The sequence below is a fragment of the Dermacentor variabilis genome, chromosome 3, assembly GCF_050947875.1.
Source record: "Dermacentor variabilis isolate Ectoservices chromosome 3, ASM5094787v1, whole genome shotgun sequence".
Lineage (NCBI taxonomy): Eukaryota > Metazoa > Arthropoda > Arachnida > Ixodida > Ixodidae > Dermacentor > Dermacentor variabilis.
In genome coordinates this window covers 38,106,122-38,118,597 of record NC_134570.1, presented here as the reverse complement: position 1 = coordinate 38,118,597, position 12,476 = coordinate 38,106,122, and the positions used below count along the sequence as shown (strand labels likewise).

Below are 12,476 nucleotides of genomic sequence, written 5' to 3'. Positions count from 1 at the left end.
ATACTTGCGCAAAGTACACGTTATGTGACAAAAAAGTTCTATACAACGTTTACAATCACTGCGTTCGTAGCTAAGGTTGTAAACATCGGCCGAAGCCAGAAGTTTCTCTGGCGCCGGTGGTGCTGTGAGGTTTTCGCTCGTCCGTGGCGTTAATTGTGAGGTGATTGGTTACTGTGCGAAACGGTGCTCTTAAATGCCTTCGAAAGGCGAAGATATACTAAATGGATTTAAGCTGTATCCTTCTTTTTCACAGCCTGCAGCGCATGTTAGGTGCACGCACGCAGCGTGCGTATGATTATGATTTCATTGATTGTTTCCATTTATGTGGCCTTGCAGTGCATTCTCTGGGCATAATGCCTTGATCATTGCTTTTTCTACTCGGATACTACTACTACTGCGTATCGCTCGTGAATTGTAGTTGTTTCATTTTCCTTAACCATTCCGCTTCCTTAGGAATTGGATGAATTTGAGAGATGCTGACACCGGCAAAATGCTTTGGCAAGGGACCGACGATCTGTAAGCGCACGCGCTAGAAGCAGTTTACTTAGGTCTCAATGTATTTTTAGTGCGTTATTATAAAAACTTCTCTTTTGGTTACAGGTCTAAACCGGACGTTGAACACGAAGGTAAAACCACACTAATTCGATCCGTTCAGTCATTTATTTATTTTTTTTCCACCATTGTTAATGTCCTAGGTTTGGGACGCTCGGCGGTCAGATTACGATCTTTTTTGTGTGATAACCTTTTGTACTCTTTTCTTTCCCTATTTCTGCAGCTAGAGTTCCTAAGAAGATATTAAAATGCCGTGCCGTGTCCCGAGAGATCAACTTCTCATCTGTCGAGTCGATGGAAAAATTTCGACTCGAGCAAAAGGTTCTTTTCAAAGGGCGGTGCCTGGAAGGTAGGCCGATGTCGATACTCTATTGCATGTTTTTCACATTTTTTCGCAAGTTATGTTCCGGCACGATTTGTGCACTTCGTTGCTGAATCACAAATACACATGAATGGCTTATTTATGTTATAAGCATGACACTTCTAGCTCAACTGACCTTCGTTTGAAAAATCGTGTTCTCGCCACGAGGTTTTAAAAATACACGGAGCACAGAAGTAATTCAACATCCGGCCGATTTGCATGTACTAGGCGCTATGGTCTTTAATAAAATATTGCATTTTCGAAGCCATTCATTGGGAGTGCCTTATTGCTCTGTATTTCCACACACCATGCAAAACTTAATTTCACTTTTGTAGCCATAACGGTTTCCTTATACGGAGCAGATACAGGGACAAGGATTTGCAAGTAAGATCTATTTCTATCGTATGGGAAAACTTCCAAAAATTAAACAGTTAGGGTTGAGCAGTTCTGTATGTGAGCAATGGCTGTTGTACAAAATGGTGCAGACTGATGAAAGTACTGAAAGGACAGTAAAATGAAGGCATGTGGCATCTTCTTTTCGAATAATACAAACAGCGTTTTCTGTAAGGGGTGACTGAAAGACCGTTGGTGTAGCAAAAAAAGGACATTTAGAAAATTGAAGTGATGTAACATATTTCATTATAACACTCATTTCACAAAGCACTTTTGCTATTACAATTGATGTTATAATATATTCCTTATTTATTGTTTTATTGTTTATTGTTATTGTTAGTTTTATTGTTAACGTAGTATTCATGTGTCTGTATTGTTTAACCTTATTTTCTGTAGGCCCTTTGAAGTCTTCTGTATCAGCTGAAAATCAAAAAATAGAATAGTTGAGCTGTGATTACATAACTTCACCTGAAAGAAAGATAACCACCCAAAACCATGAATCAATGCTCAGTAGAAGCTAGTAACATCGAGCTTTGCCTTTCACCACTTCCTGTTCACTAAATTCGACATGCTCTCACTCCTAAGAAGTTCACACGGTGTCACTCAACAAAAATCTGCTTTTTAAGGATGATGTCTTGCTCAATTTCTTACTGTGGATGGGTGCCAGCTCCACTACAATTTATCTTCAAATGGAAACAGCGACAGCAGAATAAGCACCAATAATCTCCCACCTCACATAACTGGTTTTGCCTTCACACAGGAGTGTGATAACATAAGGTTACCATAGCAACAGTTCACAGTGACTAGCCATAAGAACAATTAAGGCTCTCCAAAACTGTAGCAAATGAACGACTACTGCTCATAACAATGACACAAAGGTTTCAGTGGGTGGGGCGAAATGGTATCATAGGTTTCTTTTGTGTCTGGCTGCCTTGAAGGAGGGCATACAATGAGCAAATGGCTTTACTCTTACTATCCGAGGGGTCGCAGAGAGAAAGTTCAAAAGAAGAGTTGAGGCATGTTCACCATATAGGAAGCTCCTGCTTCCTAAATAATGATGCAGCTCACACACAAATGATTCCCATGACAACAGTCCATACCAGCAGCTTTCAACATTGTTCTTTGCCAAGCCTATTTGCCATAAACCTCTTAGATAAGTTTTTCTTTAGAAGCTAAGTAGTGGCAGCCCTTGAAGCATTTCCCTCAGCCCTATTCTTCCTTGAATGTTCAGATATGTGGATATGGTCAGATAGGGAATTCAGTCAAGTGAATCCAATGTTTTTTAATAGCTAGCACTTGTCACGTTGGACTTTCACCTCCTTACCCATTTGAAGAGAGCTGTTGCCAGCAAATGTTTTTTGGATGGCGGTTATGTTACTATGCCGTAGAGGCACTGTTAGATTAACAGTCCAAGGAGATTTCCACCAATGAGAAAAGACAGCGTCAGCATTGCTGTAGTAATTTCATTCTCTTTGTCAAGTTTATGCATAAAAATAAAAGCATACAGGTTTTGTGCTCTGTTCGATTTTCTTGGGGCTCAGTATTCGACACACTTTACAAAATCAAGTTGAAATATGACAGGACCCAAAAAATATGAATATGACTCAATATTTCTTTTATACATTCTGTATACTGAGCAAATTTTTAATATTTATCTAATACTGTTATAGCAGTGACTGTTATAGCTGGAGGCTTCTGAACTGACTCTTGGAACTCCTTTAGGATGATGACCTCTTGTCTGAAGCCTGTGCGTGTTTAGGGTGCACTTAGCTGAAATTTTGTAAGAGTTGGTGTGCAAAGATGCCAGTAAGTCATTCTGTATGACAGTATTTGTATGAAAGATGACAGACATATTTTAATAACTTCACAGAATCAATCCGTTCTTATTAATAACTTTGTGCATTCCTATTGCAGAGTGGTTTTTTGAGTTTGGCTTCGTCATCCCCAATTCCACCAATACGTGGCAGTCATTAATAGAGGCAGCGCCCGAATCTCAGATGATGCCTGCCAACGTATTGAAGTAAGTACCACATATAGTTTGTGTCGTCACAATGTTATGAATATGCTAGTAATTGTTGAAGCCTAAAAGGTAAGAGCTCATTCCTAGCATTCATATACAAGATGTTAAGTGAGATGTCTTTGTATAACACTTCTCTCAAACCACTCCTGATAATCATAGCAGTAATAATCAGTGATAATCATTGCAAATATATTTTCATAGATATTATTTTCCAGAGCAAATATTATGCAGTGCTTTGCAAGAACATTTCACCCGTGAGGCTGATCCATAGGGGCGAGGGCTCTGTATTGTAGTGGACATAAAATACAATCTTATGACAGGTGATCTCAATACTGCCGGATGGTAGCATAAGACAGCTGTTACTATATTTAAAAAAATGTAATGAGTGGACTGCTTTCAATGTTCACTTACATTATTGATCTTCCATGTGCCATGATATTGATTTTACACCCTTTATTGCGCTCTTATGCTTTTTGCAGTGGGAATGTTGTAATAGAGACGAAGTTTTTCGATGACAACCTTCTTGTGAGCACGTCTAAGGTCCGCCTGTATTACATCTGAGCCCCAAGCACGATGTTCGGCATGGCACTTGGAAATCCTGCAGCGACACCTTCATCACCGCTGCCTCTCCCTGAGCTCACATCTGTGGCGTCTCGAACAAACAATAGTGTCTCTATTGCTTGCATTTTTATTCCCAGATTGCCAAACAGCTTCCGCTTTTTATGCATTTTTTTTTCTTTTTTTTTTCCTCCACCTTTTATCATTTTTTTCTGACCATTTCTGGAACCACTGATGAAAGTCATTTTTTATACTAAGCTTTGTTGCATTGGTGACCACTTTGCTACATTTTTTTTCCTCCATCATTTGTACATAGTATTTTGTTGATGAGCCACGAGTTGTGTGGCTGATGAGTATTTAAGATCTTGTCTGTTTCGTTTCGTCGGTTCTTGTTGTCCGAGTGTTTGTTGTTGATTGTGCTGAAAGCCCATGCCAGTGCAGAGTGAGAGATAGTAATGAGCAGCTGCAACGGGCATGTTATGTTCACCTTGTGCTATTCCAATTTATGTAGCTGCCGTTATGGAAACTTGTAGTGTCCACTTTATTTTGGGTTCCTCCAAACCCTCATGTTGTGGTTTCGCAGCTGCACTAGTCCAGACAAGAGTGTTAAACAAGGCAGGATGACCGTGATGCAAAAAAATGTTGCCTCCTGAAGCTTTCTCGCACATTTATGATGCTTATTATGCTGCTGCTTGTTTCTGCAACACAGGAAGTAAAATTCAAATGTGTGGTCCTCTGGCTTCGGGGAGCAACCAGTGCAGAGTGCATTTCATGTGAAGTTTTACCAGTTCAACCTTCAAATTTTAAAATGTTCTTTCTAACCCTGTGACTCCCAGCATCATTGAAAAAGTGCGCAAGAAAATGCCTAAAGATTATTGTTTTTTATGTTCTGCCAATTCTTTCTTTATTTTTATACCTGAGATTCACAAGATACCATACACATACTCCAATAACCAAGCTTTGCCATCAGCACTTGTGATGCTTCAAATACATTGATCTGAACAGATAAGAAAATCTATTATGTGAAGCGCCAGATATATTTCACAAGTACTGGGACTCGAGTGCAGACCCGGAACAATTTTTATACAGCTAGGTTCGTCATTGGTAAGCAAAACAAACGACCAAGGTGAAAAGCTGCAGCCTGGTTCAGTAGGACTTGCAGTGGTATTGCTATAAACTGCTAGGAAAAGTACACTTCAGGCTTGGGAGTTCAAAGGTTTCAAAACACTTCAGTGAGTATGCTGGGTCCAAAACAGTGGTTGGCACACCAGTGTTGATGCTTTTTACCTGTAAATGTGTGGTTAGGCGTCTTTCCTTCGAAGCCTCATTGCCTGAGACATGGTGCCTCGCGCGTCGTTGAAATTCTGGATTATGCATGCTGCTCAAGCATTTTCCCTCATTCTCTGTGTGTGTGTGGCACTTGAAATAGACCTGTATGCACTTGGCATGTTGTTAGGACGCTGAAGGTGAAACAAGATTGGTCAAGTGCATTGTATAGGATAAAAAATCAGTCCATCTTTATGGAAGCAGAGGCTCAGCAAGTTGTAAAGGATACAAAAATATAACATGTGGCAACATCTCCTTCTGGTTCCTGAAACCTTAGCTGCCCTGTGTGATGATTTTTGACAGATCATCTTGTGGCTACGTGGTTGTTCATACCAGTGAATATTGCATAAATTAAGCAAAGGAAAGCTTTTCTGACACTCCTCCTTCCTCACTATACACATATATATTGAATGGCTCCGACGTGTGCAAATTCCACGGCATCCTTGATGTCGTCTATGGTTTAGACGTGAAGTGCGAAGTGAAATTTGACCTTCTGCGTTCTGAACTGCTAAATTACTTTTTTTTCTTTCTTCCTTTCTTCTCCCTCGCCAGGAAAATGCACAGTTACTGCATAGGCTCGTGTAAGGGCCGCACGTCCAACTTGGCTGCCCAAAATTTCGAGAAAAACATTGCAGTGGAGAAGTAATTGCATTCGGTAACCTGATGCCGCGTGCGCACATCTGCGAATTTTCACTTGCTGCATACTTCCGCATGCCGGTAATAGATGGCGAGAGCTGCGCGTTGACCTCTCATGCAATTGGGTACATCTGGGCATCCGGGGTGTGCACAAGCCAAGGCTGTGCCGGCACCATTTTGACGAAAAGGTTCGGTCCCATGTAAGGGGGTGCACATCACCAAAAGTGTGAAAAAAAAAAAGTGCGGCCCTTAAGCGAGTCTATACAGTAGTTCTGAAAAAACTGCCACACTATTTTAAAGTGAGCTGGTGTTTGCCTTCAGCGTCCCTTTAACACTTGCCGCTCACTTCATTGATGAGCATTGTCATCACTGTTTGAGGAGTGCATCAAAGCCATAGAGACAATGTTTCGGAAAGGGCCCTGCCTGTTGCAAACCATGTGTGAAGTTTTGTCAACCAGTTTTGAGAAGGCTTCAATCCTGTGATAACCTAAGTTTACCATGCTGATCCAGCGGCTAACAAACAGTGCCAGCTCCACGCATCGCTTGCCACCTTCACGAAATAATTAAATCTGCGTGTATAACTGGTCATTGAAAGCAAGAGGCATCATGTATATAGATATTGTTCTTTGTGTTGAGCCCACTGTGTGTTCTGTAGCAGTTGTAACACAGGCTGTCACTACTTTTAACGTGGTATCCGTAACCATGTTATGACTCTCCAGAAGAAAAAAAAAATTATTTTCATGTTTGCAAGCAGATTGTGGTGTACTGAGATCCACCATCTACTTAGAAGAGCACATTCCAGTTAGACTGCACTTAGGCTTGTCTGTTTGTACTGCTCTCATCATGTCACGAGCCTCACAGCTTTTTTTTGCACCATGTGCTGTCCACAGGGTTTGTTATAGCTACATAGAGGGAAAACTAGCGCTGATGTGCCATTGTATGCATGGGAACGCTGGAACCTCAGATTGCCGCCTTTCTCGGAAAGCCAAGACACTTTAAAGACATGTAGACACTGTTCCATAGACTCAGTGGCCCATTCTTTGCTAAACCAGCATGTAATGTGTTCATTTTTCCTTATATACATAAAAAAATTATGCTTTGTTCTAATTAAATCATGGGAACTCATGCTGATTGGAGCTAATGTATTGAATGCGAACAGTACCAGCGGCTGTTAAATTTGTGTAATAATTAAAATCTGTTCGTGTTTCCTAATGAATAACGAAAAGTGCATTATGGTAAAACAAGCACTGCTGATTATTTGAAAAAAGCATTATTTCTGTGGAAATGACCATGCTTTAAGCCAAGCCACATTCAAGATGAGTCTCACACACCCACTTCTGAACACTTCCATGGTGGCACACTGGAAACTCACACAAATGGTAGTGCCAGATTTTCCTCTAGGTAATATATGAAACTCTAAGGTGCTTGCTGTCTACACCTCGACATGCCACATTGAGGTCAGCGTAAGTCTTTTCCACGTTTGATGGCCCCAGCTGTTGTGAGAATATACATAGTTGCTTCTTCCCCCCCCCCCCCCCCCCATTTTTATTAGTTATCGTGGTACAAATTTCTAGTGTATTTTTGGCACAGCATCATGTCTCTGCTTTTAATGCTGTGTAGTGATCGCAGCCAAAGATTCCTTTCATGGAACCACCCATTTATGCAGGCATCTCATGGCACAATTTTTCGGCCCTGATGATGGCATGGTTTGCTCATGGCATGAAATAGGCACACAGATGCCATGGCGAGACGTGTTCTGTTCAGTTACCACGTGATGTTTGATCTGTAGATTCCAGTCATAAATCATGTTTTAAACAGGCTGGCTACATCTGTATTAGTAAGACAATTTGTTCTTTCCATTCAAAAATTTAAATGAGAGTTAACCAGCTGTCAAGCAACAGCAGTTTGCTGCTGCTACTTTTTTTCCCCTCTGTTTTCTTTAACTTTGATAAAGCATGCAGGCATTTAGGTGCCAGGTTTTTCTAGGAAATTTCAATACGGAATGCTCTTAAGAATTTTGGCTGCTGCTTAATGTCTGGCCAGTTTGTTTTAAATGGGCTATATTAGCTGGTATTGCAAAAAGAAATATAATGTCATCAGACTAGCTGCAAATGCTACAAAGAAAATATACAGTGGGAACATTCATTACTGTGCAGGAAAAGTCATCCCATTGGTATACTTGAGGCGAACATCAGGTTTTTGTTGCAGGTTTATATACAAGGCTTGAAAGTGTGGACCGTGACAATTGGTGCACAAAAGAGAGCAATAAATTTGGTTTTCAACAATACTGCCTTGATTTGTTTCACTGCCACACTACATGTGAAGAATTTCTGATATGGTCAGGCAATGAATACAGCACAGCTTTTATGGTCAAAACTGCACAACAAACACTGACGTGACGAGGTCAATCTAAAATTTGGTTGGTCATGCTTTATTTGAATGAGTATTCTGTAGCTGAAGCAAAAAATGCAAATGCGAGACAGTTAAGAATACATCTCTTGGTATCAAAAATGTTAACTACAGTAGACACATTAATTCATCTCCGGTTAATTCGATCCCAGCCAGCGCCCATGCATTTCTATGGGTGCTTTTGCTATTTTGATGCTAAAATTAGCCTTCGCCGGATACACATGCGCCTGATCCCTGTGGTGAACCCAATAGTGACCTTTATAGTGGCAGCAATCTGTCTTGGCAGAAATTGGGGGACAGTGTATAAAAAATCAGTCCATATTTATGGAAGCAGAGGCTAAGCAAGCTGTAAAGGATGCAAAAATATAACATGTGGCAACATCTCCTTCCGGTTCCTGAAACCTTAGCTGCCCTGTGTGATGATTTTTGGCAGATCATCTTGTGGCTACGTGGTTGTTCATACCAGTGAATATTGTGCCATCTTGTGCCAAATCATCGAGCTGCGCCAACCTGCACCGATACACTAATTTCGAAATAAGTTATCAAATTCAGCAAAATGTGCTTGTAAGCACACAGCCACAACCACACAGCCATACAACATGCGTTGGTTAGCACTTAGCCCTGCAATCCAAGCCTAAGCAGTCTGTTTCAGTGTCTGCGTCCTTGGAGTGTGGGTGTATTTGGTGGCACAATTGTAAGTAGGCTACAATAACATGAAAACTGTTTTGTGCTATAGAATGTACTACGAATGTTCTATAAAAGTAGTGCATGTTTGCATATATGCGGACCAGCTAAAGATGACTTGAGCTGGTGCGTACCTCACGGGGGCCATCGGGAAGAGAAGCCACACTGAATGAATGAGGTCGTACAGCCTGCTCAGCGTGTAGCTCATCAGTTTCGTTAATACATTTTAGCACGATTTTGCACCATATTGGTACATCTGAGTCAATTAATCAGCGAACACCATGCATGTAAAATTATAAATCTATTTCGCCCATGTACAATGTGCGGTTACCGGGTTGATGGTGCGGCACACCTACAAACGACCTGCCTGCTTTCGTGAAACTTCTTTGTCACAAACATTCAATGGCAACCACAATCTTCACTCGGGCTACACTATCTTCTGCAGGGCCACGTCACACAAGATCAGGCTTTTGCCGCCACAGAAGGGAAGCCAAGTTTCATATTTAGTCAACCTTGGCAGCCAAATGGTGCTCTTTATTAAAAGTTCTGCGAAAATGCAAGCCTCCTAAATTGCATTCGTGGCAACGATGCTCACGATGTATCCTACACTGACCGAGTCCAAAAATTTTAATATACCATCTTTCGGCGTATGAAATATTGGTTGCCGTTTTACACTGGCTTTATGGCGCCTGTGGCTCAACCGCCAATAAGCCGAAATAACTGATCTTATTGAAAATATTGGTCGACTACACAGACTGGAAAGCCAGTGAACATTTTTATCCATTTATTGTTTTCAAAAATACCTTGGAGCTCTTTCTCCGCAAGCGATGTTGAATACTGCCAAACGTGCATTGACCACTATGTCACTTCATATTTGTTCTGCTACCCTAACTGCAGGTCGCCAAAAATTACAAATTACCGAAGGGCACCACTCGAACAGCGTTCACTGTACTTTGATCGGTGTTGTTCATGGTGACTACTGCAAATATTTCTCGTTCGTTGTGCACGGGTACATTTAATTAGTTAAATTTGTAGATTTACCTAATTGAGGAGATGGCAATTAAAAAGTTTTGTAAGATGGTGACAATTAAATGACCAATAACGGCATTTAAAACAACGTGGGATTTGTGAACACATTTTTTTAACGAGAAAGAAAGCACATGAAATAAATAGGTAAAAAATAAAGCGCTTTGACCGTGACAGTGTTTCTGCGCACCAAATATTATATCAATCCTTAGGGAAACTGTAAGATAGGGGCACTAGAAACAAGCGAGCGCTTTTTTTTTTTCTCGACGTGTCAGCAGTTCTTGGCGCGCGTCTTCGGTCGCTACCAAACGCGAAGTAGCATGATCTTGCAGCTGTTCAGAAAGCGAACAGTTACAAGACAGCGCCCCAGGTTTGCGTGTTCGTGGTATACACAGAGCACCGATGGCGACGTTTACACCTGAGACCACTTATATTGTCACGAGCATTTAAAAAAAATTTTTGCATGCATTTTTTTTTCCGGTAAACAGGACCACACATGACTAAGTCTCTATAGGTGCTGTTATCAGTCATTTCTCGACGTATTAAATATTAGTTGCTTATTCACACCGAAACAATTGGCTGCGGCTTAGCGAATTCGAATTCTCCTTGTATACATTTATTTACATAGGAGCACCTGAGCTAAAGCCACAGAACACCTATATCTAAAGCTTCCTCTTAAGCCAGGTTGTGCTTCGATCGGTGGCTAGACATGACTGATTAGGCTTGGGTAGACACGCATTGTTCGACGGTGCGATGTCTGGTGCCGCAGGGGAAGCGCAATTGCTAGACATAAAAAGAGACGCCGCGAACATGCACAGCGTCGAAACACAAACGGACAGGACGCGAACGCGGTCACTATATTTCGACGGTGCGGACGCCTATTGCATTCCGGATCTTCTCCAGTGAAGCAGCTCGCCGGGCGATATCCGCTGGGTGGTCAGACACCGCTTGGCGACGACGGCTCAAAGCCTCCCGCTCCCGCAAAACGCTCAGAGAAGACAGCCCAGACTCGCTCACATCCATGGCCAAGCTCGCACTAACTAGACGAGCTTGGCCATGGCGCCTGACCACGCGGCGAGCTTGGCCATGGCGCCTGACCACGCGGCGAGCTTGGCCATGGCGCCTGACCACGCGGCGAGTCACGTGGTCAGGCGGCAACCCAGCTGCGGAGAGCGCATGCGCCAAGTCGGCGGCGAAGCTCGGCCCGGCGAGTCACGGGATGCGTTACCAAGGCTACGGCGCAGCTGCGGTCAAATGATGGTCAAATTGCTGCAGGCGACGGCGAAACTCGGCTCAGCGCGGTTAGACAAGCTTTCGCTTTAAGAAAACTAGACTAGCATTAACATAAGCCTAGCTATCAACAGGGCGCTGCTCACAGAAAGCCCTCGTTTATTTCTTTCTGGCCACAGCTAGTATAGGCACATGCGATATGTAATTTAATGGTGGTTTCTGAGAAACCCGTAAGGGCTTTCATTGTAGCTTCATGCTACAGTCGGTTGGATGACAATTAATCCCCGTCATGAATTTTACTCGCCTCTTTTTACTTGCCATCTTTTTTTCATATGCCTGTATTTCACTCATATTGACCTTTACCAAGCTGCTCCAAAACGGACAATTCATGCGCTAAACCTGCTCAAATGTGTCAAATTCACGGCTCCCAAACTTCATTCGCCGCTTTTATCCCTGATACATCTCTCGTCGAAAACGCCTATTTTCGGCCCGCCATTGGGAATATATTTAGTCAATAACCGTAGCTGGCAATGTATGATTACGGTATTTACCAGATTCTAGCACGCGCCTTTTCTTAAAAAGAAATATGGGCCGAAAACTGCCTGTTTGCTTGGTGCACCGGACACAAAACCAAAACCGCCTTCGCCACGTTTGCATGCTTTGCCCCATAACTCAGGTGTATTGTGGTGAAGCGAACTATAAATGAACCGTGTGGCAAAACTGATCGGAAACCGGCCGCCAGTGTGCCATTTTTCTTGCTAAACAATCGGGTGCGCGTAAGATTTCTACATTGTTCGGGGGCTTTGATGCAATTTCTATGCTAGTTAACTAGTTTGCACACATAGAAAGTGGGCGCGCGTTTTATTCGGAGGCGTGTTAGAATCTGATAACTACAGCCAAATGAATTGGTGTAATTTGACACTTTTCCCGCATCTTAATTCGATCCACCGGATAATTCGATCCATTTCGTCGGTTCCGTCAGGGTAAGCATATTTGTAATTAAGTGTTCTTCACATGCCACGTATCAACACGGCAAGTCACCACTAGCCCTATTGGAGGCACCATGTTGTTTTTCGTTTCTTCTTAAGCGCAAAAGCACTGGATTTTACCTGTCTGTGTGAAGCCTCTTCATACGTGTGTTTTGGTGGCCCAGCCTCTCCTTTCACACATACCACATGCGTATTTGTGAAATAAATATGGAAAATGAATCGGGATTGTTGTTGGAAATGTCAAAAGAGATTCATCGCGCGAAGCGCAGTGAACGAGCCCGCTGACAGAGGC

General features: G+C 42.3%; 1 protein-coding gene across 1 annotated transcript; it reads left to right on the top strand.

Annotated features, from left to right (window-relative positions):
• The first annotated feature begins 71 nt into the window (after positions 1–71).
• Positions 72–8,133, top strand: PrBP (Prenyl-binding protein). The gene is made up of 6 exons (XM_075684805.1): positions 72–234; positions 454–516; positions 601–626; positions 776–901; positions 3,221–3,326; positions 3,806–8,133. Exons 1-6 carry the CDS (start codon positions 194–196, stop codon positions 3,885–3,887), a joined length of 444 nt encoding a protein of 147 aa, XP_075540920.1. The 5' UTR covers positions 72–193; the 3' UTR covers positions 3,888–8,133.
• The last annotated feature ends 4,343 nt before the right edge of the window (positions 8,134–12,476 follow it).